This window comes from Struthio camelus, chromosome 1 (assembly GCF_040807025.1).
Source record: "Struthio camelus isolate bStrCam1 chromosome 1, bStrCam1.hap1, whole genome shotgun sequence".
Taxonomy (NCBI): Eukaryota; Metazoa; Chordata; class Aves; order Struthioniformes; family Struthionidae; genus Struthio; species Struthio camelus.
Window position 1 is genome coordinate 91,495,821 of NC_090942.1, and position 13,655 is coordinate 91,509,475.

A 13,655-nucleotide genomic window follows, 5' to 3' on the forward strand; every position below is an offset into this window, starting at 1 on the left:
AGCCCCGTACTCCAAGGGCTCCTTGTGCATCTTCCTCCAAGTAATTACTGGGCGAAGTAATGCCCTTCTTGCAGAGCCAGGTGATTAGCAAAGAGGAGAACCGTAAAAAGAGTGTGAAAGAAGGGGAGCCCTGCGTGCATGGGAACACTGGGAAGTGCACTAAGCAGGACAGGTGCCTGGCAAGTTGGCACTTCTTTGGCACAAAGGGACATTTGGCATCACATTGCTGCCCAGTATCCTGCAGCCATTTTGTGCTGCCAAAAAGTGCCATATAAGCAGTGCCTACACCAGTGACTGCACCTGGCCTTAAAAATTGGTAATAAGAAAACAAGAACTCAGGGCTCTTACCAGATATTTTTAAGATCACATTGAACTTTTAAAGATGAGACAGAGAAATGGTTTTCATGTGTATACAATTCTAGTTTACTTGATCTTATTTAAAAGAGCTGATTAAGCCAGAGTAGTTAAATCAGTTAAACCCTGTATGGAGATTCTTTACTAAACACAGAGCAGCTTATTTCCAGTTACCTTGGCCCAATTCCCCACTGATTTACGCTCCACATTCATAACAAAGACCAAATGTCCACACAGGAAACTTAGGCACTTTATCTAAATGTGTTTTATTTAGGCCTTCATTGGACAGCCTTATATAAAGCTTAAAAATCAACAAAGTGTTGTTAAACACCTCCTTGCTAAAGTAGCTTAGAGAAAATACATCTTCAGTGGAAGTATCATCATAGCCAGCAGCATTTGGATAGGCAAAAAAGGAGAAAAGCACCTTCTCAGTACTCCAGGGGCTAAGGCTAATCACAAACAGCACAAAAAGAGTGAGCTGAAAAATTAGATTGTAGCCTTTGTTCTGATAAGTTCTTTTTAAAGTTCTACTGCTGTATCCAAAAAAGAAGCATGCAATACCACCTCCACTACCACACAGTGAAAACACATGAAGGAGATTACAAACACATCCTAGGAGCACATAGCCCAGGTACTACTGAAGCAGTATCAGCCCAAAGCACAGCTTGCCAGAAACTGCTGTTATGCTTGGCAACAGGAGCCCTGTGCTTCTAGTCCCCAGGCAATTCCAGGGCATCCCTGTGCCATACTGCAGCCTGTGATATAGACAAATCCTAAGCAAGGTCACCTCCCGCTGACACCACATGGACCAACTTTTGCCTTGGCTGCAGGATGCTACACCTGCTTTTCACGTATTTACAAAGGTCCATGCCATTGGGAGGAACAATAGCCTAGATGAGGATCAAAGAAAAATAATGGGGAAAGGGGTTGGCAGGGAACAGAGAGAAGAGAGACAATGAAAGGAAAGGGAATGAGGAAGAAAGAGGAATAGAAAGAGACTAGATGGAGTAGTCTAAGGTTGTGGTGTAAGGGGTGCTACAGAGAAGGAAGGATCCAGGTGAAAGAGGACTAAGGGAAAGAAAGCAACAGAAAGCTCTGTTACCAATTATGGATCCATCATTCCCAGCTGAGGCCAGGTGGATGGCAGAGCGCAGGCTGTGCTTCCTCAGGGGCAGGCAAGACCAGGTAGTCTCAGGTAGAAACCTGGAAAGGGAACTGTCCAAGTGTCTCAGGCAGAAACTTGGAAAGGGAACTGATGAGCATGCATTTCTTTTACCTCAGAGAGCAAGGGTTTACATTGGCAGCAGCCCCGCGCTGCCTCTGCACCATCCTCCAAGGACAAATGTAACATGCTGGTCTGCTGTTACAGGTAGCTTGTGCCAATGCTGTTAGCCTGTACTACTGGCTGCTCTCATCCATGGGAAAACAGTCCAGGGCTTCATGTGAGTTATTCATGCACCGCCACAAGCTTGTGCTGTGCTCTGAAGATAGATAGGGCCTGGCTGTTGCCCTGATGAGAATGTGATCCAAATTATTGATGTAGTGAAGGAAGTTCAGGAAAGCTGTGGGGAGTGCAGGGTATTGCTTGGGTTACTATTTATTTTGTGTCTTCCTTTAGAAGCAGTGGGCAAGATGACACCTGGAGTATCTGTTAGATATCTCTCTATCTGCTATGAATACGTCTAGGAGAGCCCAGGCTATTGGAGATAGCAGTCACAGTACTTATTTCCAGCAGGAGGAAAGGCCTGTGGCTGGACTTGCAGTCAGACTAGGTAGAAAGATCAGGCAGAAGAAGCAAGGGACATCATAGTTTTCTACCATGTCTGGCTGTCAGACATAATAGAGTTTGGGAGTAAGACCCAATACAGGCTAATGCCAGGGAACAGATAGTTTTAAGTAAATGTTTTTAAGCAAGTAACAATTATCTGCAATGTTAAAGAACTTATTGGCCTTAATGAAAGCAAAGAATGATCCTTGCTAACACAAAGCCTTCCCTAATCTTCTCACGAGCTTCTTGAAGGCCTTATCAGCTGCGTGTTATAGGTTCTACATTTGCACCTCCTTTGTCTCTCTTCAGTCTGTTTTGGGACCTCAATTGCTGGTGTGAGCTGCTTCTGTTCGGAGGGCATTGTCGGAGGCTGTTTACAATTTTGAGAACTGAACTAGGTTTCGGCCAATTCCTGAGACACTGGAACAGCCTGAAATAAAACAGAGAATTCAAACATATTAGTGACAGAAAGGTCTGTGGCTTAAACTTGGAAGGCTTCCTCACTAAGTCACAGCCTACAAGCCTAATTCTGTACGCGCCATGTGGTGGGGATAGGGTGGCATTTCAACAGCTCACTCATAGGAGCCCTACTACTACTCAGTGGCATCTTCAGCCCTGAGCTTAGGCATTAGGCTTCCCATACAAGGAGAGTTAGACATCAGAAAAAAAGGATCCTTATAACAAGCAGGGAACAGCAGGGAACAACAGGGAACTATCTGATCCAGCCAGAAGTGAAAGGCAGGCAGGAAAGAAACAGGACTGAAAGACCTCTGTGCCTAAACTGAGCAGAGATGGAAACTTGCAGTGCCTTTTCCTCTGGCCAAATCCAAGGGGAATTTCACAGCCCCACTGAAAAGGCCCTAGCCTGCTACTCTTGCTGACTTCAGTGCCTTCTTGCCAGCAAAGTGTGAGAGCCGCTTGGAAAAGAGCTTGTAAGCACATTTACTAGTTGAAAAAGTAACCCAAAGACAAAGAGTAATATGAATTTCCCCAGAGGATTCCTGTCGCACTCTCCTAGGCAGGGTGGCTACCCACTTGGGTTCACAGACATGGGAGTACAAAGTCTTTAAAGCACGATTTGAACTGGGACGGGACCATTTGTTGATGCCTAAATACTTCTACGCTGGACCTGAAGACTAAAACGCTGTACTTTTTTGTGTGCAATTGGAAGCCAAACTGCACAGATTTGCTGTTCAATGAAGGGGTCAAACATGGCAGCTATAGGTGGGAGCAGAAGTGAGAGGCCCAGAACTAAGGACAACAGTGAAAGCTTGGAAGAGACATGGAGGCTTTTTAAGCAAGTAGGATGCAGAGATCTGTACCAACAGGGTAGCTGCCCTTATATATAGAGAAAAATCCTGAATCTAGTTTTTCTGAACTTTGCATGCTGCAAAAAATTGGTTGCATTTTACCCCAGTAGAGATTAAGTCAAATGCTGAAAAACATACAATCCTAGCAGAACAGAAATTCCAACTTTTGCTCAGCTCTACTTAGCGCTTCTGCATTTCTTTAATTTAAATCAGATCAGAAAGGTCCTTGCTTACTTCCTCCTTGCAAGCCTCATTGCTGTGGCACATGAAATGCAAAGTGGTTTCACAGGAAGAAAAGAATCACCTTAAATACCACAGCTAGAACCAGCACAGTTCACATGGTTTCCTTCTGATTCCCTTTCTCTGATCTGCCCACCAGGCTTCTGATTTTAGTTTAAGTCTGCTTGGATGTCACACTCCTGTTGCACGTACAACCTCTGTATCACTGTTATAACCAACCTGCAAAATGCTTACCAGTTAAGGCCATTGACAAACGAAACTCATCACGCAAAATCCTCAAAACGTCTTGAAGTCCTTCTTCACCCTGCTCCAACAGAGAAAGCAGTCAGCGTGAAGGGAGCACTGGCCCACAGCAACGCAGCAGGATGCTTTCACCGTGAGCACTGGGACAGTCCCTTAAATCAGTGCCAATTCTAGTCGCTCATACAGATGAATGCTTAAAATGCTATGATGGATGTGCTCAGCTCATCACAGATTAATTTAGATGCTTTTCCTTTTGTGATATATCTGATCAGGGAAAGAAAACAAAGCTGTTTTTCACTTCTGACATTTTCTAGCTGCCTTTTTTTTTTTTTTTTTTTTTTGCTTCCAGATAACCTTCGCCAAGGGGCTTGTTTTAAAATGTCAAGATTTGCAATGCTGACAATATTTTATGAAGTACTGAGAGTTTTATATATGGTAAAGCTTTAAAAACTGTAGTTTACTCAGATACAGGGATGAATCTTTAAAAATAGTACAGTGTGCTTTTTCCTCTGAGCAAATGGCATCAAGAAGCTCAAAAAATGCTTAAAATGTATATGTTGTTTTGATCTTACTGTAAAATAATGGAGGATTTTTTTTCTTTTTGCTATTTTCTTTTTTTCTTTTTCCTTTTATTTTCTTTTTTTCTTTTTATTTCTTACAGTGTAGAATGCTTTGGGTGCTGACAATGTCACAGCTTGTCCATGCCCTTCCTCTGTTGTATGCTGAAGTAATTCCACTGAGGTACATCTTTAGGAATATCCTATGGGATATAATACCAAAATACTGTTGAACTCAAAAAAATACCATCTACTGTCTATTTGCATCATGGAATAACTGCAGGCAGCTCACAGCAATGCCCTTGTCCTGGTAGGCCATTTTCCCTGTTTACTGGCACTGCCAACTCTTCCAGGTTTCTCACAAGATTCAGGCAATTTCTTGCTTAAAGCCTAGTTTCTGGAATCTACAAGAATCACACCACTGGATGGGAATCTCACTTTAAAGATAGAAAACACTTCTAGACCATAAAAACTGAATAATTTTTTTTTCTGCAGAAGATCTTGAATGCACCAATCCAGAGGCTAAAAAGTAAAAGCTTCGCCAAGTAAAAACTTATATAATTACATTTTACTTTTATTATTGTAATAACAAAATTATTTTAATCATCTTTTGCATCAGTGGCCTGATTTATGATTTGGGATGATACAAATGTGCAAATACTTAAGAAGCAGCAAAGCTTGAATGGTAGAAGCTGGAATGGATGGTAGCAGCACGCTTAGGTACCTACAGGATTTGTTGTGCTCAGTCCTGCTGAAAATCTTTTAGACATCAGTGGGATGGAGATCTATATACATTTCTAAAGAACTCACACCACCACTATTAAACTGCCATACTAAAACCATATATTGTTTCTTAATAAGCTGACAACATATAAAATTTTCAAAAACATCGGCGACAAAAAAGACCACTTCCTATTCTCAGAAACACCAATGGTCCTGACTCCTACAGTATTTTAGCACCAAATTGCAGCACTGAGAAATCAGAATCCACAAAACAATGTTACCAACTTCAAAATCATATTTTATATTGTAAAATTCTACGGTATTTTTAGTCACACAAAATGTCTGATTTTTATTCAATTTGTGGCATTTTCACTGAAAATTCAGCAAAAGTAAAAAATGCTTAAAATTGCTCACTGATGAAAACTATCTCTATGAGATTTTTAAGTAGCTCAGAGTATTCGTGAGTGTGAGAAGCAGACATAACAAACCTCAAACTTTCTTACTCACCTTGTAAGCAAGACCCCACAAAGCTGGTCTTCCAATAAAGACACATTTTGCTCCCAGTGCCAGTGCCTTTAATACATCACCGCCTTTTCTTACTCCACCATCTACATAAACCTCAACTCTGCCTTGTACGGCCTCCACAACTTCAACCAGAGCATCAATCTGCAAAGAAGAAGGCACTTTCACCCTGAGGTCAGCTTTTGATCCTGACACAAAAGGGAGAGATTTGGAACAGGCAGACATTATGGAATACTTTATTAACAAATGTTCGCAAAATGAAATGTAACAATGCACCTCAAATAACTCAGCACCAAAAGCTGTGGAACGAAATGCGGCTCCATGTTAAATTTGCCAGAGAGTTTCCTTTTTCCAGTGTTTTGCTTATGTTAGTATTCTTTTCTAGCACTTCTGGTAAGTGGGAAAGTAACATTATCATTTGCTTTCCAGTTTTTGGAAAGATTTTTAAAATACATTTCAATGGAAATAATTGTTGATAATATCTCGCTTTCATCTGAGACAACAGTGGATGATACAAATGTCTGTAAAAAAGGCTAATGTCAAATCTCTCCCTGTTTCTTTCCAAGTTGCCTTCCTTACATTTCAACCATCCGTTGAAAGCCTCCTCAAGCCCCATAAAGCAGCTATGAAGGATTCCATTTGCTATGTAGTACAGTCCACATGTCATTTCCTCCTGGCTAAGCCTCTTGATTCCCTAAGATCTTTTCTGTAGAGCAGAGCCCAGTGCAGAGCAGTACCATGCAGAGATACTGGCTCTGGTCCCAAGGGCAGTATAACCAGTGAGATGTCATTGCACCAGACCTCATTAACTCTTCTTCTTGGCAAGCTCAACCATCTCTTTCCTGCGATCTCTTACACTCTCTAGCCTTTCTTTCATCTTTTTAGGTAGAACAGCTATAACTAAGATTACTAGGTAGATTTCTCCAGTTGCTCAGAATCTTTTTTTTCAGACTTTCGGGCTGAAAATTTGCAGACTGAAATTTTCCAGGAGTTGCTCATCAAGCACAGTGACAATAGCCTCTGGTACCAGGGGAGTGGCAGGGTTATGTATTTGCTGGATTTTCTGTGTATGAAAACAAACTTTTAAGGTAGAATAGCAGTTCAATATGGATGGCATTTCCATTACTATCTCTTTAGCATTTATAAAAAAATTTTATTCATTACTACCACCCTTGACATAGAATAGCAGAGAATTTCCTGGTGCCTATTTTTATTTTACAAGGGAAAACAAAGAGCAGAAACAGCAGAATGAGATGCTATGCAATACAGACATGTAAAAGAAACAATCGGAAAAACTGACTGTTTACTGCCAGTAAATCACAGGGAGAAAAATGAAGCCAAAACAAAGCAGTGGAATACGCATATGTCATAACAACCTACAATTGCTTTGTATGGACCAAAAAACAGGGAATTTTTCTCTGAGTAAGTTATCCTTTTTCTGGCTCCTAAAAGTCAATAAATTCCTATTTAGTCTTGAGTCTGTAAATATGCATGCAGATCTCTCACTAAATCCAGCTGGATTGTTTGTGCATGTTTTGGCAGAGGTTAGTAATGAGAATGCATTATACTCTTGTTGGTACATATTCAACTCCAGAGTTTCAGTTTGTCCCTGCTAGAGCACACACAGACTATGTGTTCATTGCAAAAGCTGATGAAGACATAGGCAAACCAACTTTTACTAACTTAGACCAGATACTGCCAGTGGTTTATCTGCTGTAGCATGGGTTCAGTGCTGGTTACAGAACCCTTCCCTCCCCGCAAGAAAGCTGAGAAAATACTTGCGTGGGTAGCACACGCCAAGGCATGCATCTTACCAGTGTAAAGCTAAAGGACATCTGCAAATGCTCACAGCCATGCAACACACACACAAGTCCACCGTAAGTATATATACAACCACCAGCACACAGATACCCAGCTTAGCACAAGCATGCATACAACAAACACTCAGGGGACATCAACTGTACCACCTACAGTGGCAGGTCCTCCATCCAGTTGCCTTCCACCATGGTTGGACACAATAATACCCTGTACTCCATGTCTTACTGCCAGCTCTGCATCTTCTTTGGTCAAGATGCCTTTGACGACGATAGGCAGATGAGTAAGGCTCTGCAGCCAGTAGATATCGTTCCAGGTGACTGAAGGATCCAAGCTATTGGGTGGGACTCCATACTCGGAACACTCATCTCCCTGCAGCCATGGGGCAAAAGAAAAACCTCATTTAAGTTGTCATAATAGAGAGACCCCCTAAAATGTTTCCCTACCCTAGAAGAGACTAATTAAATTGCCTAACAGTCTTCTTCTTCACCTCTGTAAAGCATGTGTCACTGGGGGAGAATATTTATAATGGAGATGGAAATGAGTGTCTCTAAGGAAAGTAGATTGAGATTTTAAAGCCAGAATCCTGGCCAGCAGGAGCTCAAACCAGAACGCTGCAGAACCAGAATGGGAGAAAATATGCCCTTGATACAGCAGATGTCAAGGCAGCAGTTACTCAAGGGTTTTGCCTCATGTGGTATATGCCAACACAGTGAATGAGAGAACTAGATCATTTTACAAACCTCAAAGGCTCCCTCCAAGTTCTTCAGTCTCATGTGTGGAGGAAGCCGGAAGCCATTGCGGACATCAGCCCGTCTTTTGCCAGTGTAGGGCAGGTCAACTGTGAGGACTAGGCCTTGGAAACCCAAGGCCTCTGCCTGTTGGACCAGCTGCTTGGCAACTGCCCTGTTGCGGTGGATATAGAGCTGGAACCACCGGAAGCCTCCGGGGGCAGCCGCAGAGATCTCTTCCAGGCTGCTGGTGGAGTATGTGCTCGCAATGTAACAAATGTTCATGGCTTTGGCTGCTTCAGGAGGTATTAAAAGAGGCAGAATCAATGTTATTTGAATAGCGCTATCAGGTACCCAGTACAAGATTTTTTTGTGTACTGCTTACAGAGAACACCTGAACTGCTGCTTTATGTATATTCTACCAAACATGGCACTCTAACAACTGGCAAATACGTCTCAGGGATTAAAAATGGCAACATTTACCATGCACTGTTGTAGGATGATGGTTAAGAATACAGGAAAGGAAGAAGTAATTCACCAAGTGTTGTTTCATTTTGAAACTGTTTTTTAAAAACAGCGACTTCATCCTTATGACTACTGTCTCACAGGAATGCGCTAGCAAATGCAGTCAGTGCACACAGGAACACACATGTGAGCAAAGGTATGTCTAGGGCACAGCTCTCCAAACTCACCGCAGGATTTGGGAGAGCGGCTCTGCTCTTCTCCAGGGGAGACACAGTTCTCACCAGTAACAAGAAATTTACAGGTTGAGACCTATCCATCACTTTTATGTCCTATCTGGAGCCCATGGCACTTGAGGACCTGTGTAGGTTTTGGTTTAAGTTAGAAATGTCTCCACGATCTCTGTCTCAAATTTGCAGCAGCCCTCCACAAGGCTGATCTGGTAACAGTGGTAGCTGGAGAAGTACAACACTGTTTGTATGGCTTCCCATGCACTTGTGTCCCCGGAACAAAGTGGGTCACCTACAAAAAGGGGTGTCAGAAAGTGAGAAAGGAGTTTGTCCATTCAGGCCTGAACACTTTGCTCCATCACACTTCAAATTATCCTACGAGCTCTTTAAATTTTCCACTTTTTTCCACAAACCCATTTTTGCCACACAGCAACAAAATGGAGGAGTACCTCTGGCTGTGCTTTTCTCTCCATCAGGCCATGCAAGCTGGTGGAAGCCTGTAGGGGCAATTCCTACAGGAAAGCTGATTTCAGTCCCCAGGAGCTTAGTCCTAATGTCCATCACAGATACATCCCGCAGCACGCGTGGCCGGAAACGAATTCTATAAGGCAAAAGCAATAACACACTAAAATGTTGTAGCTGCCCAATGGTTTTTCTGCTTTTGATGTTGTATGGAAACCAGGTCTTCCTTTACCCATTGTAATGCAGGAATCTGAGCTGATAAAGAGCATGTGAAAATGTCATGTGAAAATGATTCTTCTTCCTTTCTGTTTGCTTTCACAGGCCATTTCAGCCAGCAGTTCAGCCAAATACACCTACAATTAATCCCATGCTCCTACTCATGGGCCACAATACCTCATTCCTGCACTTCCCACTTCAGCGCACCACTCTTTACATATCTTGTTCTCCCTATGTACCCGCCTCATAAATTGCTTCTACTTGCAGCCCAGTCCCAGGTCTCTGTCTTCCACCATATCATTCTCATCTCTATCCTCACTGCACAGTGTCTGCCCTCTCTATCTGCAGCATGGTCCCCAAATCCCATGTTATTCACACTTAGGTTTCCTGCAGTCCACCACGTGCTCCCCATTGCATCTCACTCTATTATAGCCACTCATCCCTTCTACTGTCAAACCATACCACACCATACCACACCATACCACACCATACCACACCATACCATACCATACCGTTTGCCTGTACCCTCAGTGTCCCTTATGCCTCATATAGTCTGTTTCTTATTCTGGCTAACATCAGAAGGTGTTAGTGTATGTCACTCAGATAAGCGCATTGTGCTTGGGGATCAGTCTGAGAAGGCAAGATGTTAGCAGTCTTTGCTTGTGAACACTGAGTACAGATGCCAAACGCACTTGCACACAAATATAATTTAAAAGATTCCAGCACAATACCCATCACTTCTCCTTCACGTTACCTTTTATATGCCAGGATGTTGTCATCTCGACTGCTCTCATCATCTGCTCCAGCTGCAAAATAATCCCAAGCAGTCTTAGGTAAATACTTTTTAGCATAAGCTTCAAAGTCTGACAGACACACCATAGCCATTTCAGAGAGATGCTCTGGGAACCCTGGAAGAAAAGAATAACATGGAACAGAAATTAGATCCCTGAACTGTCATTCTCTCATCTGTGCACTCTAATGTCACTTAATGCAAGCCTTGACTCCTTGGTCTTGTAGAAGAGTTGCTAAGAAGGTGCCTCCATCTTGGTGGCCCATTCAGTCTCTGAGACTATTTATTGAGCTCTTATGGGCAGGGGTAATCTTAAAGTAATGTCACCTCCTTTGACACTGCCTCCTGAACATATGTAAGTTATACACCTCATTTCCTAAATGTCCTGTACTTGTGTCCCAAAATGGTGACAAGGCTGCCCTTCATACAGGTTCACTGCCTGTCAAGGGACAATGCCAGGAGCTTGTTCTGATCATTTCAGAAATGTAAAACCAAGAAGATATAAATTCCTGCTTAGCTGTCGCAGAATCATAGCAAAATTAGCAAAAGAAGGGAACTTTGGAGGCTATCTAATCCCACTCCCACTTAAAAGAATTTGGAAAAATGTTTCAAACTCAGCATGGTACAGCTGCTAGCTGAACTTGGTTTGTGGAATACTGTGTCACACTCACAAATCAAAGTCACATAGGTGATACTTATTTGGGCATTTCCTAAACTTTCAAGTCGATCTTGCAAGTGTGAAACTCCAAGAAGTTCCACCAGAGTTAAAGGAATTAAAGGGAGAATCTGGTCTTTTATCTCTGAAGACCCCTCCTGAATCAGAATTTCTTTCTAACTTTTAGTTACTGCTTTACCAGATATGACTACCCAGTGTCCACAATTATTTCATCTGCTCTCAAGCATGTCTTGCCATTTATCCTCTGCCCTAGTATGAGGAAAACTTGCTGATGCCGACATAGGAGTAGGAGGAAGCTTGTACATCTGTGTCTCTGTTCTGCCTTAATGAGCAGAAGCCTGAAGAGGACACTTTCGGTCCTCTGCTATTTTGAGGCACAGCAGTCATATAATCCCATCATAAATTCCATCTTTAAAAAAGTTGGGTTATTTATTCCACTAATTTTCCTGGAAAATTGTTCCAGAATTTCATTCTTTGGATTGTCTCTCTTCTAGGACTGCTCTCTGACTGAACCATTAGTTACTGAGCACATCATTGGCTAAACCTAAGCTCATAAAATTTAGAAGCAAGTAAATACAGAGCCTACATCTAACCTGCTCCAGCATGAAGGCATTTTAAAGCTATGTGCAGTCTCTGAGTATAAGTCACAGTCAAGGCTAGAGCTGTGGCAAAAAAACCAAAATGTTTTGTAGGGATATTCATTTTTCCAGTGCAACAAATAAATATCTCTTTGGTGTTTGCTTTCCACACTGCAGGCACTTTCCATTCATGCCTGCTAAGAAAAGAATATACAAAATTTGGAGAGACTATGGGAGAACATGGACAAAAAGTAAATTTTACGACATGGAACATAATTTGAAGAACTGCTCAGTCTGTCGAGGAACAGAAGTGACATTGTGTGACCCAAATATTCAATCAAACCAATATAAATCTGACTAACAAATGCCTTCACCTTCCTGCTTGTGAACCAGGACTAGAAAATATGTAAATTGATGTTTTAGCAAATCATGCCTGTATGCGAGGAAACATGGTGTATTACACCGTACAAAACATAGGAAAAATCAATTTGCTAAATTGTTCATTGTATTTACTTCTGCAATTTTTATTAAAACAGGTATTTTGCAGTGTGACTAAAACACAGAGTTTTAAAACAGCTGTGGTTTTTGTGTAATCTTTCTATAAATGTCCAGGAAGAAGTAAATACCCTAGCTTTCAGGACTAGCCTTTCACAGCAGATTAGCAGGGGTTTCAAGCTTCCCCAAAATGAGTCCAGTGTTTCTGATGTCGTGTGCTTCTGACACAGATAAGCACATAGGTTATGTACACAAATCCAATCTGTCAAATTGCAAACATGGATAAGTCTCACTGATAGAGATGGCTGTATATATACACTTGAAAATCAGGAATCATAGTTCTCTGCTAGCAAAGAGCCAAGATGATGGAATCAAATTGGAAGACAAAGAGGAAATGTGATTGATATCTAAATTAGTGCTTTGTCTCCTCTAATAAGCATTAGGTATCAGGGTGGTAAAAATATTCAAAGCCCTGTCTGTATGTCTTCATTACATCAAACACTGTCGCTAGCACAAGTCTTCACATATCGTGATGTGCCATATACAACATATCATGAGTTCTCCTTTCCCTGATGTAAGAAAGGTCAAAGTCAGCAAGCACAGAAAAAAGACAAACCAAATCCTTTCATGGCAGAATAAATGGGAATCTTAAACGACCCAGGCCCAATCCTCACTGTCCCTCAATTCTGACTTACTTTGGGTTTCAGGGCGAGCAGCAGTAGGTGAGATCCTGTGTTTCAAGTTAGCTTACAAACAGGATGCAGAGGAGGTCTTTTCGCTGAGTAGCTGCTGTTTTTTCTGGAGTCAATAACCAACCACAAGTGATTAAAGCTCAATCCTGCAGTAAACTTTGTACTGCTTGTGTAACACTGACTTTGTTTTGCTATCCGATCGTTAAAAGGTCCTTCCAAAAATGTCTGTCAACAAAGTCATTGCTTGGAAAACAGCACTGGAACTGTGCTGTTCGGCAGGGGCTGAAGGCTGTGCATTCACTCAGGGAAGCCTCAGCATCTCAGGGGTTTTGACTGAAACCCTAAATTGGCCCTTAGGAGGGCAGGAACGATAGTAGCTGTTCAACCCCGTTCAGGCATGGGCTGGCAGTGTTCCCTGCCCCTTGCTCCAAGCAGAAGAAGAAGTGGAGGTGAAATGCCATTTCCTATGGGGCATGTGAGGACCTGCATGTTATCACACCTTCGTGCAGGTCTGGCAAGGAAAGCTAATGGGTCTGCAGAAGAAGTCTTTTGGATTTGCTGCCTTTTCACAGCACCTGGCCAACCAAGCTGTTCCTCAAGCCTGTTGGTAATTTGCTGATGAACATGCTACAAAGCCCTCCAAAATGATGATTCACAGGCAGCGTGAGTTGTTACAGCCCTCAGCTACAGAGCCTCGAATCTTTATCACCATGCATGGAAGAGAAACACACACAGTATATGAACAAGTAAAGTACCCTTTGTGCTCTACCATTTTTAAATGGCTATGAGTG

General features: G+C 42.2%; 1 protein-coding gene across 4 annotated transcripts; it reads right to left on the reverse strand.

Moving 5' to 3' along the window:
- Positions 1–596: 596 nt before the first annotated feature.
- HAO2 (hydroxyacid oxidase 2) lies at positions 597–13,017 on the reverse strand. Of its 4 annotated transcripts, none has more exons than XR_011143531.1 (9): positions 12,868–12,995; positions 10,388–10,541; positions 9,405–9,556; positions 8,276–8,556; positions 7,689–7,904; positions 5,703–5,861; positions 4,575–4,675; positions 3,907–3,976; positions 597–2,552 (listed from the first exon to the last, which is right to left on the reverse strand). XR_011143531.1 is itself a non-coding variant. In XM_009685067.2 (8 exons), the coding sequence occupies exons 2-8, from the start codon at positions 10,516–10,518 to the stop codon at positions 2,497–2,499; spliced, it is 1,068 nt and encodes a 355-aa protein (XP_009683362.1). In that variant the 5' UTR covers positions 10,519–10,541; positions 12,868–13,017; the 3' UTR covers positions 597–2,496. The 4 variants fall into 4 exon arrangements, 2 of the variants coding, with proteins under 2 accessions (XP_009683362.1, XP_068813412.1); XR_011143530.1 differs by having other exon boundaries at positions 8,276–8,559; XM_009685067.2 differs by lacking the exon at positions 4,575–4,675 and having other exon boundaries at positions 8,276–8,559; positions 12,868–13,017.
- Between the last annotated feature and the right edge of the window lie 638 nt (positions 13,018–13,655).

Bases quoted from the DNA above. Each gene is read 5' to 3' on its own strand.
- HAO2 (XM_009685067.2), bottom strand. From the start codon at position 10,518: ATGGCTATGGTGTGTCTGTCAGACTTTGAAGCTTATGCTAAAAAGTAT. The intron at 5,862-7,688 runs GTAGGTGGTACA...TCTTCTTTGCAG, and splicing joins TGGATGGAGGACCTGCCACT to ATTGATGCTCTGGTTGAAGT. The intron at 3,977-5,702 runs GTGAGTAAGAAA...CTGTTGGAGCAG, and splicing joins TGTGGGGTCTTGCTTACAAG to GGTGAAGAAGGACTTCAAGA.